The sequence below is a fragment of the Gambusia affinis genome, linkage group LG14 (genome assembly GCF_019740435.1).
Source record: "Gambusia affinis linkage group LG14, SWU_Gaff_1.0, whole genome shotgun sequence".
NCBI lineage: Eukaryota > Metazoa > Chordata > Actinopteri > Cyprinodontiformes > Poeciliidae > Gambusia > Gambusia affinis.
Genome location: NC_057881.1, coordinates 12,037,728 through 12,050,402, shown reverse-complemented (window position 1 = coordinate 12,050,402; position 12,675 = coordinate 12,037,728). Strand labels below are relative to the sequence as shown.

The 12,675-nt window shown below is 36.5% G+C and overlaps 1 protein-coding gene across 1 annotated transcript in view; it reads right to left on the bottom strand.

Annotated features, from left to right (window-relative positions):
* Nucleotides 1-4,298: 4,298 nt before the first annotated feature.
* Nucleotides 4,299-12,675, bottom strand: part of LOC122844180 (relaxin-3 receptor 1-like) — a 28,458-nt gene continuing 20,081 nt past the window's right edge. The window contains exons 2-3 of the mRNA XM_044139403.1: nt 7,431-7,544; nt 4,299-6,585 (exon numbers count right to left, since the gene is read on the bottom strand). Coding sequence (XP_043995338.1) covers nt 5,234-6,442 — 1,209 coding nt within the window. The 5' untranslated portion in view covers nt 6,443-6,585; nt 7,431-7,544 and the 3' untranslated portion in view covers nt 4,299-5,233. The remainder of the gene's footprint in view (nt 6,586-7,430; nt 7,545-12,675) is intronic.

The window sequence follows — 12,675 nt, the reverse complement described above, 5'->3', positions numbered from 1 at the left end:
ACAAGTTTAACAGTAACTGAAGAAAGACCCACTGTAATGACATATTATAAGAATTTATATGGAGAATTCTATTGAAAAATGTTTGTTTGCAAAATTGTGAAATCTTAGATAATTTATGAAATTTTATGAGATAAAGGGAGGGGGGGGGGAAATGCCATATTCCTGAAGGCAAAGCAGGACCTAACAGAGTAAGATTATCTTATATATTTTAAGAAAGAATATACAACATCAGTCAACCTATTCATGTTTCTAAAATGGATGTATAGCATTATGGAGTGGAAAAATTATTTTTTTCTTGGCAGCTATTACTCTGCACAATTGATCTACTGTGTCACAAATATATTGTTGGTGGGATTTTTGACTTGAATTAGGCCTCCTGGATGTAATACCTTAATTTACTTGAGGTTTCTTTTGAAATAAGCCATGCCCCATTGATAAGCCATACCCTCCAGACACCTGATGTTGTGTGGTGGATGTTTAACGTTGGTAATTTTATTTATAATGGTAGTAATCGTAGGTATGATTGCGCTTGTAATTATTATTAGTGTAAGTATACTTGATTGATATGACTTGTTTTGAACAAAGGGAATGTATTCATATTTCAGGTGATTTTTTTCTGAGTGATTTAAATAAATTATTAAATCCCTAATTCTTGATTATCTCTTGTTTCACAAGACAGGCGTCTAGATCTGGGCAATTTTGCCCCTTTACAAATTTATTTCCCTATTTTGTATCTGCATGATGCCATTCTGTCCCTTCCTACCTCTATTTCTTAACTATATTTAGCCATAGGCTGTTACCTGGTTTCAAACTTGCTCAAGTGTCACATGTAATTTGACTTTATATGTTATCTTCTAAAATCTTTGTATTACAACTTTTTTATATTAATTTTGTTTCTGCTTTGCAGCCATCTGATTGTTTCTGTTTTCTTACGTTATGCTATACGACACATTAGAAGTCCTGATCAAACCAATACAAATGTAAGTAGATTGCATTTATGTTGAATTGTTGGTAGATAATGAATTTTCTCAAAGCTACACTTCCCTAGACTAGAATATAAAGAATGTAATTAAAATGTTATGGCAGATACTAAGCATTTCCTTTATGGGTACAAGTTATCTTTTTCTGAATTTTGTAGATGAATAGAGAAAATGCATAAAAAAAAAAAATGTTTGGTACAAACGATTTTAGGGCAACTGCTGGTATTCAGGTTAACGTTAGATAGGAGATGTTACAGTAGGCAGCCTGTCATTTGTGTTGTCTTTCTCTGAATGTCAACTCCAATGGAAATATTTAGTTAAAGTCAGCAGTATTCTGTTTTATAATATATTCTGGGAAATCAAATTAATTTTGAAGTTTAGCATGACGACTAGTCGGTCAGTTTTGGACATAGGCAGATTTTCTGTAGACGTAGTCAGTGCCTATTTTTACGTTTTGTAATGAACTAAAGTCACTGGTTGGAAGTGGTCTTACCAATTTTGTGCAAAAAAGTAGTGCAACACGGTCACAACCTGGCAATGTTGGTGTTGGCTGTTCATTTCTGTTTACAAGAGGGATGGGTCCCAACTCAACCCAAAACACAGCCTGGATCCCACTGCAGCAACAAAACACATCCAGTGACTCTTTGTTTTATTCCTCAGCCTCTTTGTAATGAATGAAAAAGTGATGAAACGCCACCAAGCATATTTCCTCCATCAGCTCACAGCTTCGTCCTGTGCCGCAGCTAATCAAAGCCAGCACAAGTCACTCATCCAAACGTGGCTCAGCATTCAGTCACATCATCTCAGTGGCTGTAGGAGTAATGAGATGTCAGCTGTTTCCCATCAGAGATCTGTACAGAGACAATGGATGAACACCAGCCAGGACTCTGACAGGCTGAGGTTGAAGGAGGATCAGTTTCATAGATCTTACTGCTCTTTCTTAACAGCAGTCACACTCCATTATGTGTGTTATTTAGTCTTATCAGAAAAAAATCTCTATGCACCTAACAATGCTGCTGCATTTTCTCATAAAAATTATAACATAAAAATATAAAAAAACGTTTCATCTGAACAAATTTCAAGTTTAAAAAAAAAGAAGAAAAAAATAGAAATCTGAATCTTATGTGGTAAAGCAACACAAAGCACAAAATGTACATTAAGAAAATACTCAATACTCCCCCACAGCATCATGCAACCACCATCTTTTGCTTCTGTGTAGAAATACATTTCTGGAAGTTACGTGTTGCTTACAATGAACATAATGGAAGTGACAGATCTTTTCAAAAAACTATTTTCATGTGGACAAGACCTTAATTGTGATGTCTGAACAGCAGGAACAATGAGCTCCTGAACAATGAGCTCCTAAACAATGAGGAAAAAGGTATCAGACATATTAACCTATTTCTAAAATATATATTTGAAGGTATCTTACTGACAAAAATCCACACTGAAAAATAGAAATTATTACAAACTAATTTGCAAATATCAGTTATACATGATAAAGTGGAATTACAGGACTAATAAGAGCTTTATACATAATACAAATAAGATAAGAAAATGGCTGAAATGTGTTCCAGTTTTTAAAGCAATCCTGCCCCCTATTGATAACAAATAATGTTGCCTGGTATAGTCTTTCAGAGGTGCCCAAGTTTAGTACTCAAGAATTATCTTGCAACTTGAATGCATCCCTGCTCCAACACATCTGAATCAAAAACTGATTCAGTTTTGCTTTGCAGACTCTTTGCATACCGATTCTGCAAAGCTGAACTATCTGATGATTCTGATTTTGAATCACCTGATTCAGAATCATCAGATGATTCAACTTTGCAGAGTCCTGGTAATGAGTCATTCATTTGATTCAGGTGTGTTGGAGAAGGGATGCATGTAAAAGTTACACAATAGTGGAGCTTTAGAAAAAGCTGAAGATCAAAGTGTATAAAGGAGGTCACCAGAACCTTCAATATTTGTATGTTGTTGTTGTGGAAGTATGGATCAAGTCACAATCAATCCCAAACAATGTATTTAGTCAATTATTTTTGTATAGGAGACGTTTTAGAGTTTTCATTAACAACAAAGTGTCTACTAAGAACTGAATGCATTTCAGTACTTAGTATTAATTTGAGTTAGTACTAACCTAATTTGAGTTATTTGTGTCTATATTTTCTCTTTTGTGAATAATTGCTTAATTACAACTGGTTTACAATTCCTTGTCAATAGGTCCCATGACATAAATTTGTACGGTTAAATACTTTAAATATTTACTTTATTACTGTAAAAACGCCAAAGTTTTGAAAATGGAATCCACAAATAAGCACAGATTCCACAAAAAGTTTTGATAAAGAAACTTAATACATACGTATGTATACCATGTACAAACACAAAGTAATGTATGAAATTCACAAAACACAAATGTTTGACCATAATATTACCAAGGCAACCTGCTCATTTATCACAAAGAGGACACAAAGAAGAGACAAAAAATAATAAATACAAAATTGGTTCACACGTACTGTCTTGTAAAAACAGAAAAACAGCAATGCAGATTCCTTCCATCCATCCATCCATCCATCCATCCATCCATCCATCATTCATCCATCCATCCATTCATTCATTCATTCATTTTCTGTTCACCCTTGTCCCTAGTGGGTCGGGAGGGTTGCTGGTGCCTATCTCCAGCTACGTTCCGGGCGAAAGGCGGTATTCACCCTGGACAGGTCGCCAGTCTCTCGCAGGCAATGCAGATTCACCAATCTTAATGTAACCACGCAAAGTTCCAGACAAAAATTATATGCAAGTTGAGAAAAAGCCACTAAATAGCCATTGCTTTTGTAGTTCACATCTTCCCTGACTAAAAAAAGGAGTATTGACACCATCTTGTGGTGTTTTAGAGACTATAAACAATGGCTGAGATTTTTTCAAAGTTCTAAAATATTTCTCAGTAAGTCTCATTAGAGGACAAAAACACAAATGTGCAATTAATATGCATTTTGGCTCTGTAATTATACAATGCAATTAATATTTTAACGTTTCAATAATATTTGACTGACCAGTTTTGTTCTAGGTTCAAAGAGTTAAAAGTTGCTGATGCAAAGTGTAGAGCAAAAAACACAAAGGATGAACAAATTGTAGTTTACATTCAGTTGGTTTTATTTTTAGATTTCAATTCAACATTTTCACACTTTACACTGAAATGAAACAAGCACAACCACAATTAAACTGTTACTGCAAGATCAGAATACAAAAGGGGAGAGATTTTTTTTCCACAAGTTATCAAGAAAAACTACAAAATATTGTTTATTCTTTCCAATTAAATAATAAAGAAGAAGGAAAGAAAAGATGCTGGCACTCACAATCTCTTTAGGTAATATTTTAGCATATGCAACTTTGAAAAATGTCAAAACATTTACAGAAGCACAAAAGCTAAGTACATGCATCAACATGAACATTCTCATATAGATACTACTGACCATTAGTATGGGGAAAAAGTTAAATGTTGGTACAATATGCAGTCAGAAGTCTTAAAAGAACAGCATGAATTTCTTTAAAGGAGGCTTTCTGGAGTTCATATGGAGCAGTCAGTATCTTACCTGCTGTAGGCAGTCTCAGTTCAAGACAGGACATGTTTTTGAATACATAAACAAAAACATGCATTGTTCTTATTGGCTGGTATTACTAATAATGGTTATCCTTGTAACAGAGAAATTCCTTCAGTATAACTTTGCCATCCATCCACCCATTCATCCATCCATTTTCTAACACCCTTGTCCCTAGTGGAGTTGGGAGTGGTGCTGGTGCCTCTCTCCAGCAAACGTTCTGGGCGAGAGGCGGGGTATACCCTGGACAGGTTTGTCGCAGGTATAACTTTGCCTTTCACCTTATTGGGCAGTAAATTGTGGTGTGTGGTAGTAGCAGAAGGTTACTTCTTTTTACTTCCTGCCTGTGTTTTTCTGCCCTGCACCACTTCAACCATAGAATGCTCACATAAATGCTCAACCCTGCTATGACCCAGACTAATGGAATCATCATAAAAACAGGTGAGAAACAGAAGTTTGAGGATAATGCATATTTTTCAAAGCTGATATTGTTGCATTCTCAAAAATAATTGGAATCGCTTGCTTTTCAAAATTGTGCGGCTCTGTCTCAGACTGCTGCTGCAGGCAAGATACTACCTGCTCCTAATGTCCCCACAGACTACAAACAATACAAACCCTCTCTATCGCAGAAAAAGACTGAGGAAACATTGTGTTGAGACTTTATAGTGGTGATGTTCCAGCTGGAAGTGTTGTCAGCGGTGTGTAGCCCCTTGAGTCAGTTTGGCAAGTCTGGCTGTAGACGTTGCTGAGAGGAATACCAAGCTGACTACCTTGCTCTAAACCCTCCTCGGAGTTAAGCGCATAGGGCATCTTGGACATGATGGCCAAACTCAACTTGAAGAAAACATTATGCAGAGCTGTGCGGTATTCCTTCCTGACCAGACAATAGATGACAGGGTTGAAACAGCTGCTGGTGAAAGCTAAACAGTTGGCCAGAGGGAAGAAGTACGTCTGAGCAGTGTAGAACGATTTGCTCATGTCAATGATGTCAAGCTGTATCAGGACGCTCCAGAGAGTGAGGATATTGTAGGGAAACCAGCAGGCACAGAAGGACAGCACCACCACAGCCACAGATTTTGAGATGTCGGCTTTTCGCAGAGTGTTGCTGCTGCCTTTCAGTTTGTGCCTGCAGAGGAATCGCAGCAAGAGCAAGTAGGAGAGGATGATGATGGTGTAAGGTAGCAGAAATCCCAGAACCACTCGCAGGAGTTGGTTTATTCCGAGCCAAGCTGTGCCTTCTGGGAAGCGGAGCAAGCATGCTGTATCATTGTCGCTTCCCACATGGCTGAGGTCTGCGAACACGGCCCTGGGTACCGCCACGATGAGAGCCCCAACCCAAATGATAGCTGTGGTTACCGGGAAGGTACAAGATCTGTTGCACAGGGACGATCCAGGTTTGAGAGCTGTTGCTACATAGCAGTAGCGTGTCAGACTCATAGCTGTCAGGAAAAAGCAACTTGCAAAGACGTTCAGTCCAGTTAGCAAGGACACTGCCTTGCATGTGGCTAAGCCAAAAGGCCAACTGTAGTCCAGAGCAATGTCCATCGCCCAAAAAGGTAAGGCAAGAGAAAACAGCAGGTCGGCCAAAGCTAGGTTGAAAACAAAGAAGTTGATGGTGCCTGTGGTGATGGTGTGAGTTGAATAAAGTAGGAACATGACCAGCAAGTTGCCCAACACTCCAACTGTTGCCACAATGAAGTACACCACAGAGATGAACACTCTCAGCGTTCCATCATCTGGACTCTCCATCCCACTCTCATTGTTTGCATTGTGAAATGAAAGCAGAGAGTTGTTGCAAAATGCACCCAAACTACAACTGTTCAGGAGGTTGTAGAAAATCTCGAGGCTCTTCAAATCAAGATTTGACATGTTTCTAACCTCTCAAACTCACTTTTTTGAGGATAGCCTGGTTTTTTAGAGGTGGAGGTGTTTCCGCTTACCCTCTCTGAGACAACTATAAATCAGATAGGCAAGATCCGGCTGGGCGTTTATTAGATGACAATCATCTGCTCCTGCGAGGGAAGAGGAAATTATAATTGCATCACAGACGCAGCAGTTTATGAGTAAATAAGTGGATTAGCTTGGTCAGATAAACTAATTATACTGAAGTGTCAGCCATAGGGTCAGATCGTGCTGCTTAGATGTTAATGAAAGAAACAAAGTATCTGCATTTTTGATCAAAGTCTTGTGGTTGATTCCATTGCCTAACAGAGGAAACATTTCAAGATTTGCTCAGTATAATTTTTAACCATACTTGCTTAAAAAAATTTATGACTACACAGCATATACACACATCCATCCTCATAACTGAATATGATGTTCGACTTCAAACTAATAGCATTATTTGGACAGGAGATGATCTGCCAAGTAACCCAAATGCGTTTTCCTCAAAGATCTGCCAGATAAAGAATTCTTGACTTGAAGATGTTAAATTAATATTAATATTATCATTATATCATAGTTTTTAAAAATTTATATTCATATTATCATTATATCATAGTTTTTATTTGTCTCTAATTTTCTTCTCTGTCTTTAGCTTGTTTGAAATTAAAAAGGTAAGGAACTTGAAATGTGTGCTTAACCCTCTAACATTACTTACTGCCTTACTTATTTATCTATTCAGTTTTCATTTATCCAGCTGTTTATCTAAATTTCTCCCAGTTTTAAATCTATCAGCTTTATTTAAAAGTCTTGCAACTTTGAGCAAGACTTTTGAATAGAAAACACAGTTAAACACTGACCTAAATCTGTTCCTTCAGACAAGAATCAGTTTAAATGTCCATTAATTTCAAATAATTTGACTAGAAATGAAATATTACATTCAAATATAAACTAAAAGAAACAAAACAAATCTTACCTGGGAAATGAATGATGGACCCTTAGCTGGGCTTACTGTCATCGCTATGAGCTCTGCTGAAGAACACGGAAAACAGCAATCTTCATAGTCCCCTTCCCTTATTTTAGGCTCCACCTTCCATAGAAGGATCAACAAGGGTCTCATAAATGGTTGATCATTAACTGTAGGAACCTACACTGTAAAATGTAACAGTATATCTTACTCAAAAAGAAAAGTGACCATAACTCATTCCAGCTTACTCTGTTGACTATACTAACTTAAACTTAGCAAAGACAACTTTCTACTGAGGCAAGTAATCAAACTCATCAGCAGCAAGTAACCCGAACTTGGAGTTATGAGTGAGCAAAACGCATCTGCATAACCAGCAGAAAACTCGGCATCATTCGGCAGCTCTCGTTGAACGCACATGCGCATTGGACACTGACGAGTGACGACGTGTTTGAAAGAAGCGCCAAACTGTCAGTAATACGGCGGTTGCTGCAGCTACGTTTGGTCACGGTAAGTCCCACTGTTTTTTAGCAAACTTATATTCGTTATCTCGGCTGTATAATTCATCTGTAAGTCCAGGTTTTGATGTTAACTTTATGTGTAATGATTTAGCGATGCCTGGGACTAACGTTAGTCGAAAATATCATGTTTTCTTAGTGACAACAAGATGGAGCGGCAGAGCAAAAAAGCTGTCCGGGGCGCAAAACAAAAGATGGAAAAGGGATAAGGATAAAGATGTTGGCGGGTTAAAAAAGCAGCTGTACTGTTATAGAAGCCTTATGATGAGTAGACTGCCATAGGTGGGACAGCTGTAAATTGTAGGAGAAGCAGCCATGATGAAGAAGTGTTATGTTGATATGTAATTGTGGTGTTGCTTCTATTGTTGTTAAGACTGCGAAGACCCAGACGTGTCTCACACCCCCATTGGGATCCTGACCATCATTCCTGAGGACAGGCAGGCCTCCACTGACTCACTGCACCTCCAGTCTTCAAGTACTGCCATCATTTTGGAAGGAAGTCTTGTCCTGAATGATCTTGGGAATCTTCCACATGCCATGTGCTTGCTCTTTGGACTTATTTATGCTCTGAATTTGGAGTACCCTCAACAACTGAAGTACACCTTTGACTCCATCCAAAGGGTGCTTCTCTCACTTGGACATAAATCCCTAAAACCAAAAATACAATCACTCAAAAATCTTCTGATGCAATGAGTGAATGTGATGTGACATTATGGATCAACGTTGATGCCTTTACCCTTATTGGCAAAGTGATTTTTATTTCTTGTTTGATTCTTTTTTTGTTGGAGAGAGCATCATTGCACTTGCAGACTACTAAATGGTTTTATGTTAATGAGGAGAAACATTACTTCACTTCACCACTTCACTATTTACTTTATCAATGTTATGATAAATGTTGGGCTCTAGTATTGAGAATTGAGTTTTTGTTTCACACCAGTCAACAAAGACATTTAAGCAGGGATTCTCAAAGTTTTAAAGACTGAGGGCCATTTGAAGGATTCAATATTAGATTGAAGGCTACCCTAGAAAAAAAGTCATGTAATTTTTTTCCCTAAAAAAGTCTATGGAAAACTTTGTTTCCAGGTTAGTGTGTATGTAACCACACTTGAGAACCTTGTATTTAAGGTAAACTTGTTTAATTATTAAACATTTTTTTCCATTCAAACTGTTGTCTGTTGGCTCTTCGTTCCAATAACTTAACACTTTTGGTTCATCTTACTTGAACATATCAAGGCAATTGGATTCCTGATATTTTGCAAGTAATGTGAGCAACTTAAACGCTAAGCATAACTTATTTTTATGAGTACTGCTTAATTGACATAACTCACAATTTGAAGTAGTCTTAATTGACATTTTATAGTCAACTTTACTAATGATTTTGAGGTACCTATACTCAAGTTTACTGCCATTGCATGAGTTGTCTGAATGAATATTTTACAGTTAACCCAATTAATGATTTTGAGTTAACGGCACTCAAGTTTACTGCCTTTATCTGAGTGGTCTAAACATAGTTATTTTTAGCAATAACACCTTAAAATGAATTAGCTACTTTACTTGGAGATTTTGAGGCAATCGGTTTCCTAACTTCTTTTAAGTAAAGTGAACTTATTACATTTTACAGTGTACTAATATTTAAGTATCAACAATCATATCAGTCTTGTCAAATAAAAAACAAACAAATTTTTTTTAATCAAATGTCAATTTGAAGGGTAAATTCTTTTTGTCTGGGAGAATAAATTTTTATAGAAAGGAATAAGAGGAACGTATTCTAACATCTGGATTAGTTTTCAAAATCAAACATTAACACTTCAAGTGGACGTGATTAGCTATACTGGAGCTAGTCTCTAAATGAAGATTAAGCTATTGGTAATCACTACTATGTTATGATTAAATCAAGACAGAAGGATCTATCACAAACAAGAAACCGTATTACTTAGAGGGACGTTCCGAAATTAACTGAGAATGAAGGTTATCTTTAGCATTATCAAAATGTGTTTTTTTTGCGGCATAATTTGTTGCTACAATTACATGGTTTGACATCAAGGAAAGGTTGGAGAGTAAAGATGAGGAAGGCGTTACCTCTCTCACTCACTGCTAGATTGATATCCTGTAGCAAATATGTACAGATACTTAAGTACTGGTTCACTGTGCTGGGCTGTATGCACTTCATTTCACGAGATTATCTGTTATGCAGTGAAGTTTTATATATACATAAATATTTGTAGTGCACTGCACGTACTGTGATTGAGTTTTCAGTTGTATATTTGAAACAGTGTTACTATACATGTGTGGGGAATGTGGGAAAAGATCCATGTTGGGACCAACAGCCATCGCTGCATCTTTTTATAAAATTAATTCACTAAACACCAGACTTTTACCATATGTGCTTTATTCTTCTGCACAGTTTAGCTCTATGTGTATGTATTGTATTTGTTATACAGTATTTTGGCTACAGTTAGACAATGAATGCACTGCAAAAACACAAAGTATTATTCGTCTAGATTCAAGTGCAAAATTTTGGGAATACATGAAATACGACAAAACTAAATTACAGTACAATTTCTGACCCTGATTCCAACCCTCCTTTTGACACCAATTGAACAAGAAGGAGGGTTAGAATCCCAAATCCTTCTAACCCTCCCGCCAGACCTGCTTCCTACCATAATTTCAAACCTCTTTCCAATCCTTATTCCAAAAGAATTCTGATAGACTTTTTGGGGTTACAGACAGAGTATAAAAAATAAACAGCCATCACAGAATTTAAGCAAAAATAATTTTGCTCTTCATGATTAAAGGTTGTATGACAAAGTAGAAGCTCATTCAAATTGCTGTAGAGGAAAGGCTTCATATCAGGCTGTATGTCATTATGGGCTAGCTCTCAGCTAGCTTTGTTTTTTTGTTTTTTTTAGCTCATTTAGCTTATAAACTGTCCTGGGCTTACAGCTTAGCTATGCAAACAGTGTTCTGCACAAATTTCTGATACTCTTCAGGTGTGATTTTTGCATTGACTGAAAGTTTTCACTCCACTTCTACGGTTTTGTTGTATGTCTTTTGCAGGCTTTTGTTTTTTTTGGCTGCTTCTGCCTATTTCTTACATTTCTGCAAGTCTTCCACCGTTGACTTCAAACACTTCTGTAATTTTGACTGAAAACATTCAGCTTAGAGCATTCACACTGCATTATGGCAAGAATTGCACATTATTCTAGTTGAAAATTTGTTCTTTTAACTCAAAATAGATTGGTCGAACTCCCAACAGTTATGCTAGCAAGACAGTTGATGGCTACAAAAAATATTGTGATTTCTAAAACCCTTTAAGACTTTTAAAAAACAGAAGGGTAAGCACAAAAACAAGAAAGAAACTACTTTTATACTTATGGAGTTTTTTTAACCACTAGATATGTTTGACCTTTATCTTAGCGTTGTGGAATTCCCCTTAGATAAGCTTTACACATTTTCTCCACGACAGACATCAATATTGTTAGTTACATTTATTAACGCATCTCATTCAACATTCAAATAAATTCTAAAAGCAAAGTATAACAACTTTACATTTTATTTGATTTGCATTTTGTTTTTCTCTATTTATATGAAAGGCTTTGCTTTCAGACTGGACTGAGAAGCAGAAATGATTCTTCATTATAAAACGCTGATAGTGGAAAGAACATCAGCAGTGAATGCCTAAATGAGATTACGATGCAAAAGGCGGAAGAGTGAAGAGTCTGATTTATACTGGTCTGCATCCACAGAGTTATCATAAATGGACTGAAGAAAACATGTCTCGCCGGTTACATCCCGCAGAAACATGTTTCCTACATTAGATGTGCTGTGTAAAAAAATAACAAAAATTAGATAATAACAAAAGGTGTCTCTTGTTTGATTGGCAAAACTATGTCTATTTGCTAAATGTGAGAATATTTAGAAAAATTATTTTAAGACATCCTGAGAGTATTAAACCTCTAAAGGATCAGTGGAGTCCCTGGTGATAAAGTCAATGTTTCTTAAGGTTCTGATTGAGGAACTCCTGCTGATCTGTTTTAAAGCAACACCTTCAATTTCCAGATGCCTGATGGTACCATGTCCTTCTGCCTATATGCAAGTAGGCATAGACCACTGACTATTTTCAAAGTACACTATGGCTTTACAAAGTTACTGTCAGTGAATGACTAACATTTTTTTCAATCAGACCATTCCTATAGTTTAAAGTAATATAATAATAGAGAAAATTATTGAGAGAACTGTTTGCTATGTGTATTTCTCAGTATGACATTGAAACAGGCTATGATTTTGCACCATAGAGCGAACAAGTGACCAGACTTGTTTGCCCCTGAAGACCTTAAAATGAAGACATTTTATGATGAGCACTTCAACATGAATTTTTGCTAGTATTACAATTAAATTTGAGAACTATAAAAAATAATTTGAACTGCCTAAAGAAAAACATGTCAATTTCTCTTTAGTAAAAAGAAAAATTGAGAGATGAAACAGACCTGAACCCTAACTTGGTAATATTTGTTTTGGCAACAAATATGTAACTGACATGCGCTATATTACTGTTGTTTTAGATGTTGGCTGTAACATTTAAAACGGGTTTCTGTAACTGCTTTATCTCTGTGACCCAAGCAAGATACCTGCTTTCTTAATGAAAGGTACTATAAGCTTTAAACCTCAATTTTTCAATGCACAACAGTGACACCCACTGGCTAGTTTAGGGTTGTACACAAAACTCAAAAATGGCTTCC